The following is a 20,357-nucleotide window of genomic DNA, read 5'->3' on the forward strand; positions in this document are numbered from 1 at the left end:
ACTTCAGCCATATTTGAGGATCGACTCGCAGTCATGTATTAGGTTTGGAAGGAAGGCGCCACTGGCGTGCGCTGCTATCCGACAGGTTGGTTCACGCATGCCGAAACAGAACGTGACCACTTGAGAGGGCAGCCGTCAACCGACATCGGTGCGGCGAGCCCGGTGGTGCTTCACTCGCTCCGGCGCGCCCTGACCCCAGGCAGCCTGCGTCGGTGGCGAGACGCAAGAAAGTTTTTCAGATTTGTTTAAGCGATCTGTGACGGTGTAATTACGTCTTTCCTTACGCTATAGTAATGAAAACTGCTGCAGTTATTTAAATTTTCCATACACCACCTTGTATCGTATAAATTGTTTAAAAAAAAACAATATACCACTGTTGTCTAAGTTGTTTATCCAATATTCCAGACACTGCAATTAATTTCCCGCCGCACTCTTTAAATAAATGATTAAACTATGTTCACAAGCTGCTACATTGCCGCGAATGGAACAGTGACCCGAAACGTAAAATAAATTTGTTTTATTTCGCATCTATGATCATAAACTTGTAGGTCCTCAGAATATCGGTTTCGGTCAGAAATGACCATCTCCAGATCTGTTTTATAAAACAAATCTGAAGATGGGCATTGCTGACCGAAACCGGTAGTCCGAGGACCTAGAAGTTTGTCACTAGAGACGTAAGATAAAAGGAATAAACTGCATTGCATACTCTGCCTCGTGCCCCATTAATTGTTTAAATAAACAATATTCCACACATTGTCTGAATTGTTTAAACAGTGTTCCATACATTTCCAGCTAAATTCTTTACATAAATAAACTATATTCCAGACACGGTCTCTTATCTCACAAATCGTTTAAATAAACAATTTTTCACATAGGTCTAAATTGTTTAAACAATATTCTAACAATGTAATCGATTTCGCGCCAAATGACCAATTGAATGAATCTTTTTCTCTTCAGTTTCCAAGGGGTTTGGGGAGATATGGAGGGCTGGGGATTTCCCAGAGGGGCAGGGGTTAATTAATTGATCGATTTAATTAATTAGTCAACTAAACTGATATCAGAACTGTGCTTGTATCGGCGAGGAAAGTTCCCAGAGGTGTGTGGAGGAGGAGGGGGAGGGCCTGGAGGAGGGGTGGTGGTTTCTTGGAAAACCACTTAACCGAATAACAGGTTAGGAACATGTCAATCAAAAGGACGGATTATTCCCAGGGGCTCATAATCCTCTTAGCAGAACAATAGGTTAAGGGCCAATGAGCCAAAAGAGAACAATAGCTTTGTCTCGGAATGTATACCTGCTGCAGTGTGAGGTGATGCCCCCCTTGCCCACTACTGACATGTGCGCAAGTTAAAATCCATTCCACTTTTCTATCTTTGCTCACTTAGAAGATATAGTCTGGTGAAGTCGGGTTATTCTTTGCAAAATCACCCTATAGTCTCCCGGTTTCCCGATGTGCCTGTAGAGAAAGTTCTCTCGTAAGAGCATAAAGTGCCCGCTGCAGACTGCGCGAGGGATGCTGCGGTGAACCAGCGCTACAGCAGTCCTGTGTTCCCGATCCGGACGCGCAAACCGCACTGCCGCCGCTCAGCAAATACGCGAGCGCACGCGGTGCACATATTGGCCGCGGGGCGCACCCAGCCACTGTTTAACCGCGGCGTGCTCTGCCCGCCTCCTGCGGCTGCACCAGTTCCGTCTCGCCATGCGGAAACGCCCCGATTTGGCCAATTTTAGCTCTCGTCCAATTACAGGCAATGTGCTACACACGTTTTACGGCCGCACTAGTTCGTCCTCCGTAAATTATGTGATAGAGTGTCGTTAGCGGCGGTAACCTCTTCCTAGAGAAATAAATGTAGCAATAAAAATCAATCCCTTAATTAACTACGAAAATCACATGCATGTCTCACCACATCCAATACAATGAAAAATTATAATGACTTGCTGCACGCCGTTCATCAGCAGTAACACATTTGGTCGTTTACAAGCGCACAGTGCACAAATTCAGGGTAACACAACTCATTCTCTTGCGGGAGCTGGTAGTGAACAGATGAAAATCGCACGCCAGTAGTTCAGTGAATCGTCTTTACTTGATGGTTTGTGTGAGTGCAGTGCACATCAACTATCTATGGAGTGTGCAAGCAGTACAATAATTGTTACAATGTTTTCTCATTTAAAATGTGGGTAAATGTAGTACAGTACTGTAGTTCTTTTAGACGACATTTTGTTTACATTAGGGCAGCCCTTGATCAAAAATACTGTTCAAAAATGAGGCTCCATATATGAGAGACAGAGAGAATAAATGACAGTTGCCCGTTTTTTGAATGAGAAGCAAACGCTCGGAAATAGTTACACGATAAATAAATGGATCTATGGTGACTCCTTCGAAACATTTTGTACAACATTTCCAAACTTAATCAGCGTTCCAATCGTATCCGCATCATGTTCTCGAGGAATATCGTATAAAGTGGATGTAGACTGCCGAAGAAAATGTACGTTAAATCATGAACTGTGTGTAAGAGTCGATAGCGCTTAAAAAAGTTAAATTTTTACTAAAATGTGAATTATATAGGAATTGATTCCTAATTTTCTGGACTGTTGTTATAGTGACCAAATGTACAGTCACGGGCTTTTCATCCAAATTAAAGACAAGCTGGTCGTTTCACAGCGGCTACCCTCAGGGTGACATTTATGAACTATATGAAATAAAATGGTCATAACTTCTGAACGGTTTGCGTTAGGACGTTCGGACTACACGGTTGGCCGCGCAGCATGATGGGAATTAGTATGGTTTGGTTTAGCGACGAAGCCCAATTTTATTTGGATGAATTCTTCAATAATCAAAATTGGCGCATTTGGGGGACTAAGAATCCGCATTTCGCGATCGAGGGGTCTCTTCACCCTCAACGGGTGACTGTGTGGTTTGCAGTGTCTAGTCAGGGAATAATCTGTGCGATATTCCTTGACGACAAGGTGCCTACCGAAAGGTACGTGAAGATTTCGGAAGATGATTTCATCCCCATTATCGAAAGTGACCCTGATCTCAACAAGACGTGGTTCATCCAAGACGGAGCTCGGCCCTATCGAAGCAGGACACTGTTTGATGTCCTGGAGGAGCACTCTGGGAACATCATCCTGGCTTTCGGGTACCCAGGTTGCCCGCCACATGCTCCGGATCTAAGCACATGCTGCTCCACTTTGTGGGGCTATATTAAATACAAGGTGTACAGCAAGAAACACAACGCCTTGATGAGCCGTAAACAGCCACTCAGGAGGTCATCGACAGCATCAATGTTGCGACACTTCAGCGGGTCATCCAGAATTTCGCTACTCGTCTGCGCCACATGACGCCGATGATGGCAGGCATATCGAACATGTCATAACCTAAATCTGAATATCAGTGGTGACGTGATTCTTCAATTTCTCCCGGCGTATTTGTTGCTCGAACAGTCCATGGGTATACTGCCGGTTCATAGTGCCCAACGTGTACAATATTTCGGCGATCAGACATGTCGTCATCGTCAGGTGCGCTGACGAACTGAGCTCCTGAGGGCGGGCGGCCGATTTAAATCCCCTCCCCCTGCGAGCCGCTCTCTTTGCCGTCCGCGCGCCGTCGGTCGCGAAGACGTGGGCGTCGGAAACTGTCGTAGCGTCGATGTGCTTGCTACGTCCGCCCTGGTCGCCAGTTAGTACTTCTTGCTGAGAGTCTTCTTAATTAAATTCAGTCCCGGGTTCCAAGCCTTGCTGAGATTGTAGCCGCAATCTCGGTCGATAAGATCAGTAGTGACGTTTACACGTTGACGCCGTAATCTGTAACTAATTTACGTTTTTTTCTTGTAGTTCAATAATTGAGGAAGAGGAGCCAATACAATGTGCTCAACTGCATGGCGTCTTGTCACCATCTAGCTGCCAGACAGGAGCGGACAGTGTTGTTTTGCAGGGAATCGGTTTTGAGCCATAGGGAGGGTAGGTGCGAGTGTGTCAGTTAAAAAAATGGCGCTGAGCACTATGGCACTTAACTTCTGAGGTCAGCAGTCCCCTAGAACTTAGAACTACTTAAACCTAACTAACTTAAGGACATCACCCACATCCATACCCGAGGCAGGATTCGAACCTGCTACCGTAGCGGTCGCGCGGTTCCAGACTGTAGCACCTACAACCACTCGGCCACTTCGGCCGGCGAATGTGTCAGTTCTTTCGTCTTGTGCAGTAAATTGCCATTATGGTGGGTTGTTCATGTTGTGAGTCAGTTGTTCGAACTAGAGACGTTTTTACAAGAGTCACCCATATTGCGCTCACAAGTGGAAGGCTAACCGATTTGGCTCATGTTGGGCGCATCGCTTCCGTACAACCTGAAATGAAAGACTGTAAGGTTTTAGGCTGCATACCTCCCTGTTTTTGAGAAGACTACCCCTAATGTTCGTGACTCGCAGTCAAATCGGGATTGGCGGGATCGATAGATAATTGAAAACTGAACGTTTCTCATACACATGTATGGAGTCCACAGACGCATATTCTTCTAGAAATCGAGGACAGAAACTTTTCGATTGCTACCTATATGTCCACAACGTAAGAGCTGTTGAACGAAAACACCGCTTGTGTAGCGACCAATGCAGTTGGCGGCGGAGCTGACACCTTGTGTTCGATTCCCCGATGCATTCTGCAGGTTTCTTTCCATCTCAAAATTGTTAGTTACAGGATGGTTAAAAAGATAGGCAAAACAGTACTGAATAATAAAATTTTCAAACGACTTTGACTAATAAGGAATAAAAATTTAATCCTGGTGGCTACACAGTGACCATTTCTGTCACTGTTACACGTCCTCCACTTCCTTCGACCAAGTACGAGAGTGGTACTGGTCATACAAACATTCAAAGCAGATATACTCGCACGACCAAAAACATCAAACGAATGCTGTCTTCACGCTTTTGCTTCACTCCTTCCGAAGATTCGGAGGAAAAGAAACATTGTTTACATTTCAAAAATTTCTTTTTCCGGAATTAATTTTGATGCATACCACACATACCATAACATTGTCTCAAAACTCAGTGCCGAAAGTTGATCATGAATTAGGCTGAGGATCGTTACTGCATCCGCACGGTTGTGTTTTGGCAGCACTGTCTTCAACAGTATCTCCATTGCTATCGCGCAGAGAAGGCACTGATTGCGTCTTGCCGCTAACATACTTCTCATACGACCAGAATTTCTTTGGATTCTCTACCAGGTTTAGAGACAAAGTTCCATTGTGGGGAATATTATAAGCATCTCGCATTGAAGTCCGCGCTAAATTTAGAGCTTCTGTAAAAGATGGCCAAATTTAGGGATTTGGCGTCTGTTTGAATCTGGCATGTTTGTATTGTTGACTGCGTTTACTTAAACTTATGGCTTAACATTTTCGGGTTCATAAACATTTTATTTTTATCTGTTATTACTTTTGAAGAGTAATTTCATTTACTGACGCGTTCCATGACCTTGGAGATTTGCTCCTCAATTTGCTCCTACGGAACTTGACGTGGAAATAAATAAAATAAAAATAAAAAACTTGCATGGCGACGAGCCTACTGAATCCCTCAATTTCATATTCACAGGAGTCACGGAATCATGACCAAAGTGAGCCACAACATAACGAAACGATAAACGGCAGTCTCGTTCGGCCACTATCTGTCATTGTCGAATTGCGACTCTTGTTGGTAGACATTTTGCATCATGCGAGGCATAATGCAGAATTCTCGTAAGCAACCAACATTCAAATGCGATCTTTGAATGAGAAAGTCGCTATGTAATGTTTCTTTATGTATATAATGTACAAATGCGTGCTGAAAATTAATGCTTCCGAATGTTTTGTTCTGTGTTCAATATCGACTGAGATATTATATGTCATGCATTTAATTCCGTCGACTTTCCAGCTTCGCTGATGCAACTTGCAACCTTCTGCAGCTAGAATGCTCCGAATTGTAGCGTATAACATGGCCGTATGAAACGTAACTATGTCGGTGCGTGAGGAACAGCGAGCGGTATTGGAGTTTATGAATTCCGCAATTAGAACAGTTCGTCCACACAGAGAGCACCTTCTCCTTCAGCATGACAATGCTAGACCTCACAGGAGCGTTGCGACATCTGCAACATTCCGACGCCTTAGGTCCACCGCAGTAAAATATCTCGGACCAACCCTCGACCAGCAACTAAAGTGGAAACGTCACCTACTAACCATCCAACAGAAAGCCCACAATAAACTAAAACTAATAAAACTACTTACAGGCTGAACTTAAGTGCACACCTCTACACCTATAAAATCCTGAAGTGACCCACCCTCTGCTATGGCAATGTTGCAATGATCTTCGAAAGCTATGCACTCTTTCTCGCTGTTTGCATCCGTTTACCTACGCCAACAAGGATCCACTACCATCTTATCAAATTTCCACCACTCCTCACCCACATCGGACACCTCCACGCCTCTTATATTATCATCCAATGAGATTCCCCCTCCCCCCCCCATGCCCAATGTTATCCCTCCTGCTAACATTAACCCTCCCCCACCTATCCCACTACATTCTGGGGCTCTTCTCCCCTTTTCCTCCTACACCCACCCCCATTCCTTTCTCCTTGCATCACTACCTTCCCCACACACCATTACTCCTATTCACCCTCTGTCCTTCCCACCATCTGTATTCACACTACCTACTTCACCTCCTACCTATCAAGCTCATAGTTTCACCAGCTAACAGACCTCTATCGCTTTCCCACGCCCAAAACCTCTATGGAACATATTCTCTCCTCCCACAATACTGTCATCAAGTATTCTCCACACAGTCCCGACTTGGCCCCATCCGATTTTCAGCCGACCGAAGTGGCTGAGCGGTTGTAGGCGCTTCAGTCTGGAACCGCGCGACCGCTACAGTCGCAGGCTCGAATCCTGCCTCGAGCATGGGTGTGTGTGATGTCCTTAGGTTAGTTAGGCTTAAGTAGTTCTAAGTTCTAAGGGACTGATGACCTCAGATCTTAAGTCCCATAGTGTTCAGAGCCATTTGAACCATTTGAACCGATTTTCATCTGTTTCCAAAACTTAAAGAAAACTAATATTTTTTTCATGATGTGGAGCCACGGTCATAATATATTTCTTTAAAGTCAGTACCGTCATTTGACTGTTTTTTATTTGCAGTATTACATTCACACGATCATGATATCGGCTTTACATTGCCATTATCAAGTGTTTTAATGTTATACAGTACCTAAGACACATTGTGTCTAATAGTGATTTTAAGTACGCCAGTATGCCATCTTAGTCACTGTATAACACTAAAACACTTGATAATGGCATTGTAAAGCCGAAATCATGATCGTGTAAATGTAACACTGCAAATAAAAAACAGTCAAATTGCGGCACTGACTTTAAAGAAATTAAAGGAAACTCTCGAGAACTTCACTTTGTTAATGATGAAACGTTGCAATCAGAGGAGAGAGTGTGACTCCACCAACAAACGGGGCTCTCGTTGGGAGAATTGTATTCGTCACCAGGATGACTATGTTAGAAACAAATATGTCTACATGAAGGAAGAAGATGCAGAATGTTAATGAAATTTGTTTTATTTAAAAAGCTTTAAGATTCTTCACATAAAAAATTCAGACACATTACTTTTTAGCACGCCCACAATCATGGTGTTCCTCCTACGTACTTTGCGTGCTTGTGCCGAAATGTTAATCAGTTGCATATACAAATATGTACTACACTTCATGCCAGTTTTATGTTTGTTGCATCCAGCCTTCAATGTGCAAATTGATAATGTTCCGTGCAAAATAACGCTTGTCTGAACAAACTGGTTTCAACAGCTGTTTTCAGTAACAAAGTCATGAAATTGTTCAGTTGGTGCAAAAGATTTGAGAGGTTCCATGCCCTCTTTTGCATGTCGTCTCTCATTTTCATCAGTTTTATTAATGTTCTATGTCACTGCACGGTAGTAACAGACCGAATAAGGTTATTGTAATGAGAGTATTTGTACTGAGACGTGAAATATACTTTCACTTGATTCCTATGTATGTTGGGTTACTTCCTTGGGTGGCCTGTGCAAGGCATCGGCGGACGCGGCACACGGCATTTCCGATTGGGGGCTGCACTTCCCAGAATTCTGAGGCGTTCGTACAATGGGCTTAAGCGTCTGGCGGAACGACTGACATCAGTCGAGTTTCGCCTATTGTGTGCAGGGGGGGAAACGACCTGCGAGCCGTCTGAATGTCGCTGCAGTTTATGTGTTTACCGTTCTGGCGCGTCCGGAACGAAGACTCCTGGCACCAATTGACTGTATTGTCCTCTTGATTCTGAGAATACTTGTGGACCGTGCCCTGCTGGGTGCGACTAGCGTCGGATGGCCGGTTGTCTAAGCAGGTTGTTTTCGTGGCCGGTCAAATGGGAGGTTCAGTGCCCTCAGCTGACTAGCAGAGGCATGATTGATTAACTTAAACTGAGGCTAGTTGACGTAATAAAGCCCTGCTCGAAACTGGAGGGAACGGTCGCTAGTGGCGCGAATGATGTTCCGAGACAGTGTGGGGGAATTTTGGAATCAGCACTGAATTCTGATTCGCTGTTTTCGAGGAGAGTAGGGAGTTGAGCAATGCTGGTGGCTTCGCTCTGGCATCGCATCACAGAGTGGATTTAGGGATCTGATCTTCGTCGGAGTCAGACGGTCTTCCGACTTGATCGCGCTTTTTCGGAAGAACTTAGAATTCTCGGTCAGCCTTCGTGACCAGGGGCTGACACAGAGTTGCAGCACGGCAGAAGTCGGCGCCTACATCATCAGGACGCTGCCTACTGACGACGTGCTGCAGATTTCAGTACTGGTACAGTGTTTTGCGGCTCCGGCATTGTAGGACCTTATCAATTTTTTACTGAGTACCTCAGCAGCACGCGCGCTCGCTATGCTACAAGTCCACCCTGCTTGTTTCTCCATGTGATCCCATTTGAGTTCTCACTACTAATTGCGATACTGCTATATAGTCGGGAGATTAATATTTGATTCAGTAGGACCTCCAGTCATTGTCACCATTCTAGTGCATCACAGAGAATAGGATCCACTTGTTCTCGAGCCAACTCTTATTCACATAATAGTTCAGTATACCCCATCCTTTAACCTACTGTTTGTGTCGACAATCATGTGCATTTATATTCTGATGTGTAATAAATCTCATTGTCATATTGAATCCACATATCATTTCGTTGATATATGCAGAATCTTATTTCCTGTTGATTATTATGATAAAGTTCTCTTTTTTTGAGTAGATTACGATTTTTATTAAATTATTGTGAGTGTGCACTCCTTATTTTACCAACTAGCAGGGTCCACCATCATTTCCTTCCGTTACCGTTGTACGCATAATTAATTAGCTGATAGATAAGGAGGGGGACGAGTGCATGCCTCGTTCTCAAGCAAAATGCGTCTGAATTAAAGAGGTACAAACTCTTCTCCATCCCGGAACCTCGCAGATTTGGCACGATTATCATCTTATATTTATTATCTTATATTTTTAGTAGCAGTGACTGTATTCAAAAGAACTTCGTTGGTAAAGTGTATTAGTTATCTACAGTATTACCAGGTCTGTCGTGGCCACAGTTGAGGGAATTTTTTTGAAGAAACGTGACGGCGGCGGTCGCTGTAGGGAAAGCGAAAAATAACAGGCCATTATTTTGCTAGTATAGGGTTTAAAGGCGAGGCAGCTGAGAAAGCAAAACGCTGCCTACGCCCCGTGTGCAGGACATCTAAGGGGAACAAGTGAGAGACGGGTTCCTGCCCAGGCAAAAACGTTCGCGTCCGCATCTTGGTCGCAGTGTTTTAGGAGGCCAAGTTGTACTACTTACACCAAATTCACTTACTTCCGGTCACCATTCACGAAAAATTAAATGAAAATAACCTTTTAGGGTTACGTCAAGCAAATCATACAGTCAATCTATCCATCTACCCCATCTAATGTTTATTAGCAACTATTCATATTTTTCAGTAATTCTTCATTCAACATTTAATGTAAGATCTGTTTACATAGTCGTCAAATTTACTGTAATAATATGCACTCATATTGCAAATTTCACGAAATTTGTATTAAAATAATGTCACTGCAACCCAGAAACCGAAATCCGCTAACTGGTGGAAAAGAAATAAGGAGGAAATATTTTACCACGTACTTAACAACATAACGTATGACAAAGTATTGTAGGAGTATTATATATCGTTTTAGATCTTCCAGTAAACAGACACGTAGAGATGATGGGAAAACTTTGTACGTCAAGCAAAGCGATGTTATTCATCAAATCACATATTAATCCCTTAAATCATTAATAGTTAATTTGCCTGTTCGTATAGAGTAATGTACAGCATAATGGTTTTTGGGGTGTTCCCGTAGTTTTATGGTCAGATATTGGGTGGATTCAACATAGGCAAAAATAGAGCACTAGAGAAATAGTTTAAATATACGACAAAAAATTTACTGCATTCAGAGACAATCAGAGACACATCGCATACACGACTCTCTCCAATCTTAGGTAAACTAATATTTTGACAAAAAGATGGCATCTGATAACTAAAGTAAAATAATACTGAATCTAGAATAAAAAGTGGGTAAGAAAGTAGCTTTTACGCGATTTTTTTCAGCTGTTAAGACGGAAATTGAAATTCCAAAACTTCAATTTCCAAAACTTCTACTGGAAAACGGAACGTCGCCGTTGCTCGTAATGTGTGACAAAAGCCACCTCGACTTACTTGCCCTCCAACGAGTCCTGCGCGCATGCGCATCAGGTCAGTGTGGGACCACGGGCTCCGTGACCACGGCTCGACGTCGCGCAGGTCTTCGGCAAGGTTTAGGTCGCGCAGTTGGTTGTGAACAAACTTGCGGATGTTCCACGGAAGATCGTTGTGCCTACAACAGTAATATTATTTTTCCTCAAAGGCATGTACCAGTAGACATTCGTCAAAGTCTACAGTTTTGTAAGACAGATCTGTAGTTTCAAGTGTCACCACCACTGCAACTTCTAGTCATTCCTTGATTTAAAAAAAAAAAAAAAAATTACTCTTCTTCTCAACTTTTATTTCGTTTTTAATTCTCTTCTTTAGATAATAATTATAGCAACAGTAATGGCATAGCAGATCTGCAGTTATGGAACGCTACGATTTTTCAAAACTCTTCCTTAATAAACACACTGATGGATATCAGCACGGACATGTTCGAGTATTTTACAAAACAAATTCAGTCACAGCGGGCCGACACTCAGTCGTATCAACAAGAAACTAGGCACTGGAGGAAGCGTTAAGAGGTAAATTTTAACTGTGAAGCTTTCTTTACTGTATTAAACATTTAACCTGTGATTAATTATACGTAGGTAAGACTTTAGTGGTTTATTTCGATAAAGAAGTTGTGAAAAGGTGAAACCACATTCTGAGACGTGTTACTTGAAAACGAGCACCCGCTGTCATAATCCTTTTACTGGTCATGCCTAAAGCATAACATTCATCTCATATGAAAGGGCATTATGCGACCTTGTCTTCACAATTATTGTGGAGTAAATCAGCCCTAATGATGGAGTAAAGAAGAAGAGGACAGCACGACTCTAATTAAATGAGAGTCAACTACAGACATGATATATTATGTCACACACTTGAATGAGGTAAAAAGGCACTGAAACAAGTGACAAAAGTTGCTGATATAAGACTTTTCTGACTGGAGCAGGAGACGATGTTCGGTCAGTTACAAAAAATCGATATAAATAATCAGGGGACACAAAATGAAGAAATAAAACGCGTAATTGAGGGCGAGTGAGGGAGATACCATCTAATGATGCCACTTGGCAGTAGTGCATCACAGATTACCTTAGCAGGAGGATAGAGGCGTCGCCGGTCCAGATGCGATCGTGATTACGAGTTGTCATCGTAATTCTGGATGATCTCATTATTGCAGCTAATGGACAATAAGATCATTTTGTTCAATTAACTGAGAATATTTTACCAATATACCGCTGCCTACAGAACTCAGTTAAGGGGAGCCAGAGGTGCCTATGCTGCCCATGTTAAAATCACTAAGTTTGAGGAACATTTATGAATAAACTACCAAATAGAAAAATTTGAATTTTTTTTTTTTTTTGCATATAGAGTGGTTTAGTATTGCAGTTATGACAGAGGGATTTTGGAGTATCTTTTCTAGTTTCCTTCCAATTATTTTTTTTATTAATGCCCAAATTTTTTTACAGATAATTGCTTTATAATTAAACTGAAATGAAACTACTGAACATATTGCCAAATGGCTGTGTTACAATGTAAGTTTGAGCACTAGGAGTGCTCTATAAAAATTTCATGTCTCTAGCTTGAGTGGATTTTGAGAAAATGTTCCTTATATTCGAAAAATTCTAATTTACGGGAAATGGCTATCAAAGTTTCTCAATACATTCCTGCACTATATGATGGATTATCAGGGTCTTCTTCTTCATCCTCCAAAAACTTCCTCTTCTGTTTTCTTTTCTGGCCTGTTGTTCCATCATACTTCATATGCCTTTCTCTTCTTTCTGCTCCTCTTATCCTTTCTCTGTCAATATTTCTTAGTGCTCGTACAGTGTTCACCCCAACTGTAAATCCTAATGCTTTCAGAACTTCACACTTCACACTATTCCCTTGGTTGTAGGTTGTTATTGCATCATAAATGCCAAAGTGCAGTGTTTTTATGCTTACAAACACCCTTTTAGGAATCACTTTCCAAATCAAATTGTTTACGCTCTCATTAGGATTCTGCGTCTTTCCGTGTAGACATTTCTGTAACAATTCTGGCTGTGCTAAGTTATGAAAAATTGGTTTTATTGTTCCCTCCTGATTCTTGTACATACTGCATATTACCCGCTTTACACAAGAAGTATAATACTACCAACAACAGGCACAACACTGAACTAATTCGAAACGGTAAACAGCAAAGAGACGATGTTCCGCGCTCTTATTCATTGTAGTATCGCAACTTGGTATTAGTGTTAATTTTCTTTTCCCTACGTTCTTCCTCTTCTTATATACACGGTTACTAAAACGTGGAATCGTAACCAGAACAAAAGTGTACGACAATATTAAATGGAGCAAGATGTTCGAAATTCTGAGGAAAATAGGAGTAAGCTGTAAGGAAATACGGGTAATATTTGTCACAGAAAACAATGTAGCCAACCCTTGCACACTCGCTGTATGCGTAACATAAGGCGCTGTATGCGCAACAGGCCGAGAAAATCCCAAGCAGTTCTCCAGGAAGTCACGAGAGGGTGTTAGATGCATTAAGCGGCCGCCCATTTCCTCTGCAGGCGTGGGGGTAAATGGTAATAACTCCACTTCTAGAGCGAGTAGAACAATAATTCAAAGTTTACATTAAAGAGGAATGTTCCAATTAATTTTCGGTAGCAAAACAAAATCGTCTTTTTTTGGATTTGACCACCTCCGGCTCCCCTTAAACTCTGTCGATATGGCACCTAAACGACAGGACCGTGTGGCCTGGAGGCGGATAGTACTCGTACTTACCACCGAAAACGTGTGTTGATGGGCAAAGGAACTGGGATCTCAGTGAAGCAAAACGCTTGCTGTGAGGCTTACTTAAAACATCACGTTCTGAAGGAAACAGCCGACTGCGCAGAGTTCTCTGCGAAGTAACAGTGCTTATTTGTACAGTTTAGGGCAGGTTAACTTGCTATATTGGTTTGCTAGACATGGACTTCTTGTTGTGACCTCACGTCAGCCACGGGTAGTAGCTAGAGCTGCAGGACGACAGTGTTCCAGCGACGCTCCTCAGAGGTCGCCATGGCAATGGACTGCTTTTTAAGCTACGTACTTGCCACGTGCAGCCAATAGTGTGAAGATGTGGTATCACGACAGCTCCAGCCATATCGTGCAGCGGACCAATGGGTGGCAGTCTTCGACTGTGTTTATAACAGGATAGAAATTGCACTTACATTCTGAGGGGACTATTATGAGCTCACGTTGTACACTGGACTGGAAACTGAGTTCGAAGTTGAGTGCTTGTGCTCTTCTAATAAAGTACCTCTTCGGAATATTGCACTGTTATAATTTCGGCAAATTCAATTTCAGAAGGTGTGCCTGATGTGAAGTTTGAAGTAGTGTACCACTGACACTGACGTCAGCGACACCTTCATGAAGTTGACTCATGAAAGACAGCATTTCAGGGTGTCGACGAGGAATTTCGATTCCACGAGGATCTGTGGACCCTTATAGTAGTACTTTAGCATCGTCGACATACGGACCAGTGCAATATTCTCCGTGTGGTGCACTTAGAACAGACTGTTCTGATTGGTTTTAGACATCACAGTATCAAAAATAACTGAATATTTTTTACTTATTATTTTTCGAAACGTTTCTCTCTAGCCTGTGCACTATCTAAACACTTTTTTCTAGGAATTCTAGTTGATAACTACAATATAATCTGTGTTCAATTTCAAATGACGCAGCAAATCGATCTTGGGGGACTAATCCTGCAGTTCATTAGCAACTCTCAGGAAAAGCCGCTACCGCGGATAGTTTTAAACGGGACAACCTCAAGAGGAAAAAATGGCTCTGAGCACTATGGGACTTATCATCTGAGGTCATCAGTCCTCTAGAACTTAGAACTGATAAACCTAACTAGCCTAAGGACATCACACACATCCATGCACGAGGCCGGATTCGAACCTGCGACCGTAGTGGTCGCACGGTTCCAGACTGAAGCGCCTAGAACCACTCGGCCACAACGGCCGGTAACCTCAAGAAGAAGTTAGCAGAATATCGACGGTATTTAACGCACAAAATGGACAAGTTACTTTGTCCGAATGGAGTAACACTTCACAGCCAACGAGCTTTTTTGCTGTCTTCTGCCGCGGCAGACAGTTACTGGGTGGTCTCCACCTTCGAGCCGAATACTCCTACTTCAGGTTGCACAGGGATAAAGGACAAGGTGCCTAAATATTTGAGACGTAAAATTCTCGTACCAGCTGCACGCTATAGGTTCTACGGAGCTAGCATGAAGCCCGGCACAGACTTTCAAGAAGTGGATCGCCATGCTCTAGGATATCACTATGGACCTAAATTTACTTGTGAATATTCGGAATACATGGACATAGTCTATCCTCCTGACAACGGTTTACGGAACGACCTTCGTCAGTTAAATAACTCCATACTCGAAGAATATTAATCTATCATTCAGGCTTTGGAACAGACAATGCTAACAGAATGGGTTCTCAATCAGGGAGAGGCTAATGTTTTAAGAACGGAATTTCGTGGTCGTGATAAATCGCGAAAAAAACCATGGTCAAAATTATTGCAAAACTACCGCAAAACCAGGTGTAAATTGGAAATTAGTTGGGGAAGGCAACTCTTAATCGGCAAACCGCGGTGTAATTCTATGCTCAATGTCTTGTTACCCATAATACACAGCCCTTGTAATTACAAAACCGTGAAATTACATTGTCGGTAAAAGGGGAAAAAAGCAGAAGTCTCTCTGCAGAAACAACAACGAACCGTCACGTACACTACATGCACGATCGACACTGACAGTGCTGACGATGACTTTGAAAACAGAATTTACAAAATTGTATCAAATGTTACTATGGCGGTTTTGGCAAACTCAGAACTAAATGGAAACAATGTGCAATTACAAGTTCCTCTAAAACGATTATTAATAGTGCACCTCGTGATTTCATTGGCTCACCACAGTTAAACAACTTTCAGGGTAGTTTAAGAAGCTACAGTCATCAGCAAATCCGTATCAAAGTCTGTTGCACATTACCTGCTCGGTAAAGGCACAAAGTAATGCAAGCAATGCTGCTAGTGACGCACTCTCCCAAGGGTGTCAACAGAACAGTACTTGATCTTCTTGATCTAATAAGGTTCACAGCCCAGGACTCCACCCATCCGATCCACGTAGTGGACGATAACGTGGAATGTGCACAACTCTGTGCAAGTACATATTACTTTGAAATCCATCGTGATTCCGAAGTCTCGTAAAGTTGGCCCCATTCCTTACGCCCTGTGTGACGAAGTCAAGCAGGAAATAGACGGGCTACCAACGTAGAGCATTGAATCTGTTTCTAACAGTCTCTGGGCCACGCCCTTGGTGTTCGTGTAAAAGCCGATTAGTAAGCTATAGCTGTCTGGGGACATCAAATCGACCGTATATCCGCAATCCATTGTCGATACGCCCACTTCTGAGGGTCAAAGAAATAATGGCGAAATTAGGTCTAGAACTGCATTACTCCGGCGTTGACCTGATTGATACAAGCCTGTAATAACCTCTCAATAAGGCACGTCAGCTGGTGATGATAGTGAACACGCCTTTTGCCCACTACAGATACAAGAGAGGGTCTTTCGATACCATTTCAGCCTCACCGTTGTTCCAACGTTACCAGGAGCGCCTACTTAGAAAGGTTCTTGGAACCTTTAATTACCTTTGCGACATAAATGTCTCCTGGCACATCACGAAGAACACGTCCACAACTTGTACAGGTTTTCTTTTCAGATTTGCTCCAGGCGGAGCTCTTTGTTAACGAGAAGTAATGTTGTTGTTTTTTTTTCAGCATAAAATACAGTGTCTTGAACACATCCTGTCAGAAGAAACAGTCAGCCATACAGAAAAGGTAATTTCCCAGCCTTCCAGCACACACTAACGTCAAACAGTTGCAATCACTTTTGGATCAAATTGGCTAGTGTTGGAAATTGGTTCATGCAGCTGCCACAATAGCCGAATCACTCTACAGATCCCTCCGGAATGGCGGACAATAGAAGAGGACGATGACGATGGAGTGTCAATGGGCTTTCGAAAAATTGAAAGGGGCCTTACTGAATTCAAACTGGTTAGTCTCATATAATGCCAGAAAACAGTCGATAGTGGTAGCTGATGCTTCAGACAGCGTTGAGATGGTATTATCACACGTACTAGGTGCTGTGGCCAAAATCATTGCTTTTTGTCTTCAAAACATTGAATGCCATGCGACGGCGATACCAACAGAGAGATAAGGAAGAGATCGCCCTTATCTTTGCTATTAATAAGAGTTCGGGAACTGTTTGTGCATCCACACAGAAGAAGAAGGTCAAATGGCCGGTGAGCCTTAACTATGAAGATAATATCTGTCCTTTCGGACATGTCCGAGCCTTAGCTATGAAGATGATATCTGTTCTTTCGGACATGTCCGAAAGAACAGATACCATCATCATATATATATATATATATATATATATATATATATATATATATATATATAGTTAAGGCTCACCGGCTATTTGACCTTCTTCTTCTGTGCGGATGCACAAATAGTACCTGAACTCTTACGGGAGTCGGCAATAAAGCAGCGAGTAATGAGTATAATGGGCTGGGGCACTATGAATATAGTGCGAGATAATAAGTTGCGAATGTGGGTCTCACGGGAGGCGTGCCGGAGATAAGTCCCTGCAGTCGCACTATCCTCTGTGCCCTCGATGGCTCAAATGGAAAGAGCGTCTGCCATGTAAGCAGAAGATCCCGGGTTGAAGTCCCGGTGGGGCAAACGTTTTCAATGCCTGTATGCAGCTATGGGGTATTCATTTCATTGTAATTTCATTCTAAAGAGCTGCATATTCACCGGACATGTCCGAAAGAACAGATACCATCTTCATATATAGATGTTAGGTTTCTCTTTGTTCTCACTTCTGCTGCTTCTCATTACTTTCCTCTTTCCTCGATTCATCTCAATCCATACTTTGTACTCATTAGACCGTTCATTCCATTCAACATATCCTGTAGTTCTTCACTGCCAATGAGTGTAGCAATGTGATCAGCGAATCTTATCATCGATATCCTTTAACCTTGAATTTTAGTTCCGCTCTTGAATCTTTCTTTTATTTTCATCAGTTCTACTTCGACATATAGATTGAATAGTTGGGGTGAAAAACTACATCCCTACATTCCTGTCTTGCACCTTTTTTAATGCGAGCACCTCGTTGTGGATCTTTCACTGTTTTTGTTCCCTCTTTCTCCTCGTAAATATTATATATTATCCGTGTTTCACTATCGCTTACACCTACTTTTCTCAGAATTTCGAAAATTTTACTCCATTTGACGTTTTCAAACGCTTTCTCCAGGGCGATATATCCTATGAACGTGTCTTGCTTTTTCTTCAGCCTTGCTTCCATTATCACCCGCAACGTTAGAACTGCCTTCCCTAAATCTAAGTTGATTGTCATCTAGCAGATCATCAATTTCCTGCAGATAGAAACTCGATCACAGCACGCTGTTTCTCACACATCAAAATAGTTACGTCGCACACTGCCATCTTACACACTACAAGTAGGAGCCCTCTAGCGGAAGAGGGTTGCAACATGCGGTAGCAAAGCAGGAAATTCGACCAAGAAATATCCATTAGGTGTCATACCTCAACCGATATTGAGAACAGAATAAAATATTCGAAGGTATTACTTTTCAGCACGCCAATGTATATACTCTTCCTAAGTACTGTACCAAATGACACATCAAACCAAATGCTACACCCTGTAAGTATCTAAATGCATCTCAACATGAAGAGTCATCAGCAAGCCGAGTCGTAAACTCAACGGAGAGCCAATCAAGTATGAAAATACATCTAAATACTTACTAGTCTAAACTGACTGTACACTCTCCTACAGGTACTACCTAGAAGAAGTGAAGCAAATACTGAAATACAGAAACACAGTACTAAACAAACTAGAAGGCAGCTGAAGGGGAAGCGACGCGAACACATTGCGTGCATCGGCATTGGCACTGCTATATAAAGCTGCAGAATACTGTACACTAGTGTGGACAATGAGCGCCCATACATTAAGAAGTTTATGTGGAGCTCAATGAATCTATGAGGAACATCAGTGGTTCACTGAAAGCGACCCTAGCATCTGGCTACCAATGAGAGCCAATATCCAATCAACAAACATCAGACGTAAAGCTGAAATGAGAAAGAAGTGGAAGGTGATACTCAACCAGTGCGATCTTATAATTCATCATCATTTACACGCAAGGACACCTCTCTGGAAAACCATCGAAAGAAGTTTTTAAGGAAGAGAGGGATTGGCGGGATGGCTGGCGAAAAAACACCCCCGCAAAATAGATTCCATATTGCTAACGAGACCAAACAAGCTCTTGGTTTTGGTCTTCCAAGAAGACTCTAGCGAAGATTAAACAGAATAATTACTGGAATGGGTCGCTATAAAAGCGCAATGACAAAATGGGAGCTTGGAAATGATTCTTTCTGCGAGTGCGGTGAACTTCGAACTAGTGACCATATTTTAAATGTGTGATCTAAGGTTTAAAATGGGAAGGAATTAAAGACATGTACAGTGTTCGGGGAAATCTTCCAGAGATGGAGTAATCTTCTGAGTGCTATTAGACTGTAGTGTGTACAGCAGATATCTTACCTCATTAAAAGCCTTCTGTTATTCCTTTAGATTCATGTCGAATGAATATATATATAATTACTATAACGACTGTTCCCCTTTAGGAGAGCAATTGAACTTGGATTCATAATATCATCTCCGGACGTTTTTCTTCTTTGTTTTCCCAAAAACTCTTCATGCTCTTAGAATGCCCTTCTTCCGTTCTTCTGTTTATTTTTTTACCATCAAACTTCACACTTGTGATTCTATTCCGGCACACAGTGCGGTCTTCGAAATTTTTATGTTTATCTGCTGCAGATCCCTCTGGACTTCTTTCAGCCATTCTGTGCCGCATTTACTCTTTGTTATAATACTGAAAAGTTACCTTGCTGCTCTGGAGTCTTCCATCCTGTAGATATGTGTATAAAATTTGGCTCGGCGTTTTCTGATTTTGTCTGTTACTGTGCTGGTCTTTATACGGGGTGGTCCATTGATAGTGACCGGGCCAAATATCTCACGAAGTAAGAATCAAACGAAAAAACTACAAAGAACGAAACTCGTTTAACTTGAAGGGGGAAACCAGATGGCGCTATGGTTGGCCTGCCAGATGGCGCTGCCATAGGTCAAAAGGATATCAACTGCGTTTTTTAAAATAGGAACCCCCATTTTTATTACATATTGGTGTAGAACGTATGGAAATACGAATGTTTTAGTTGGACCACTTTTTTCGCTTTGTGATAGATGGCGCTGTAATAGTCACAAACGTATAACTATGAGGTATCACGTAACATTCCGCCAATGCGGACGGTATTTGCTTCGTGATACATTACCCGTGTTAAAATGGATCGTTTACCAATTGCGGAAAAGGTCGATATCGTGTTGATGTATGGCGTTTGTGACCAAAATGCCCAACGCGCGTGTGCTATGCATGTTGCTCGGTATCCTGGACGACATCATCCAAGTGTCCGGACCGTTCGCCGGATAGTTACGTTATTTAAGGAAACAGG

General features: G+C 42.5%; 1 protein-coding gene across 1 annotated transcript in view; it reads right to left on the reverse strand.

Moving 5' to 3' along the window:
- LOC124606161 (dipeptidase 1-like) overlaps positions 1 to 20,357 on the reverse strand; it is a 297,352-nt gene that overhangs the window by 232,804 nt on the left and 44,191 nt on the right. Inside the window, exon 3 of the mRNA XM_047138128.1 lies at positions 10,735 to 10,891. Coding sequence (XP_046994084.1) covers positions 10,735 to 10,891 — 157 coding nt within the window. The remainder of the gene's footprint in view (positions 1 to 10,734; positions 10,892 to 20,357) is intronic.

This window comes from Schistocerca americana, chromosome 3 (assembly GCF_021461395.2).
Source record: "Schistocerca americana isolate TAMUIC-IGC-003095 chromosome 3, iqSchAmer2.1, whole genome shotgun sequence".
Classification (NCBI taxonomy): domain Eukaryota; kingdom Metazoa; phylum Arthropoda; class Insecta; order Orthoptera; family Acrididae; genus Schistocerca; species Schistocerca americana.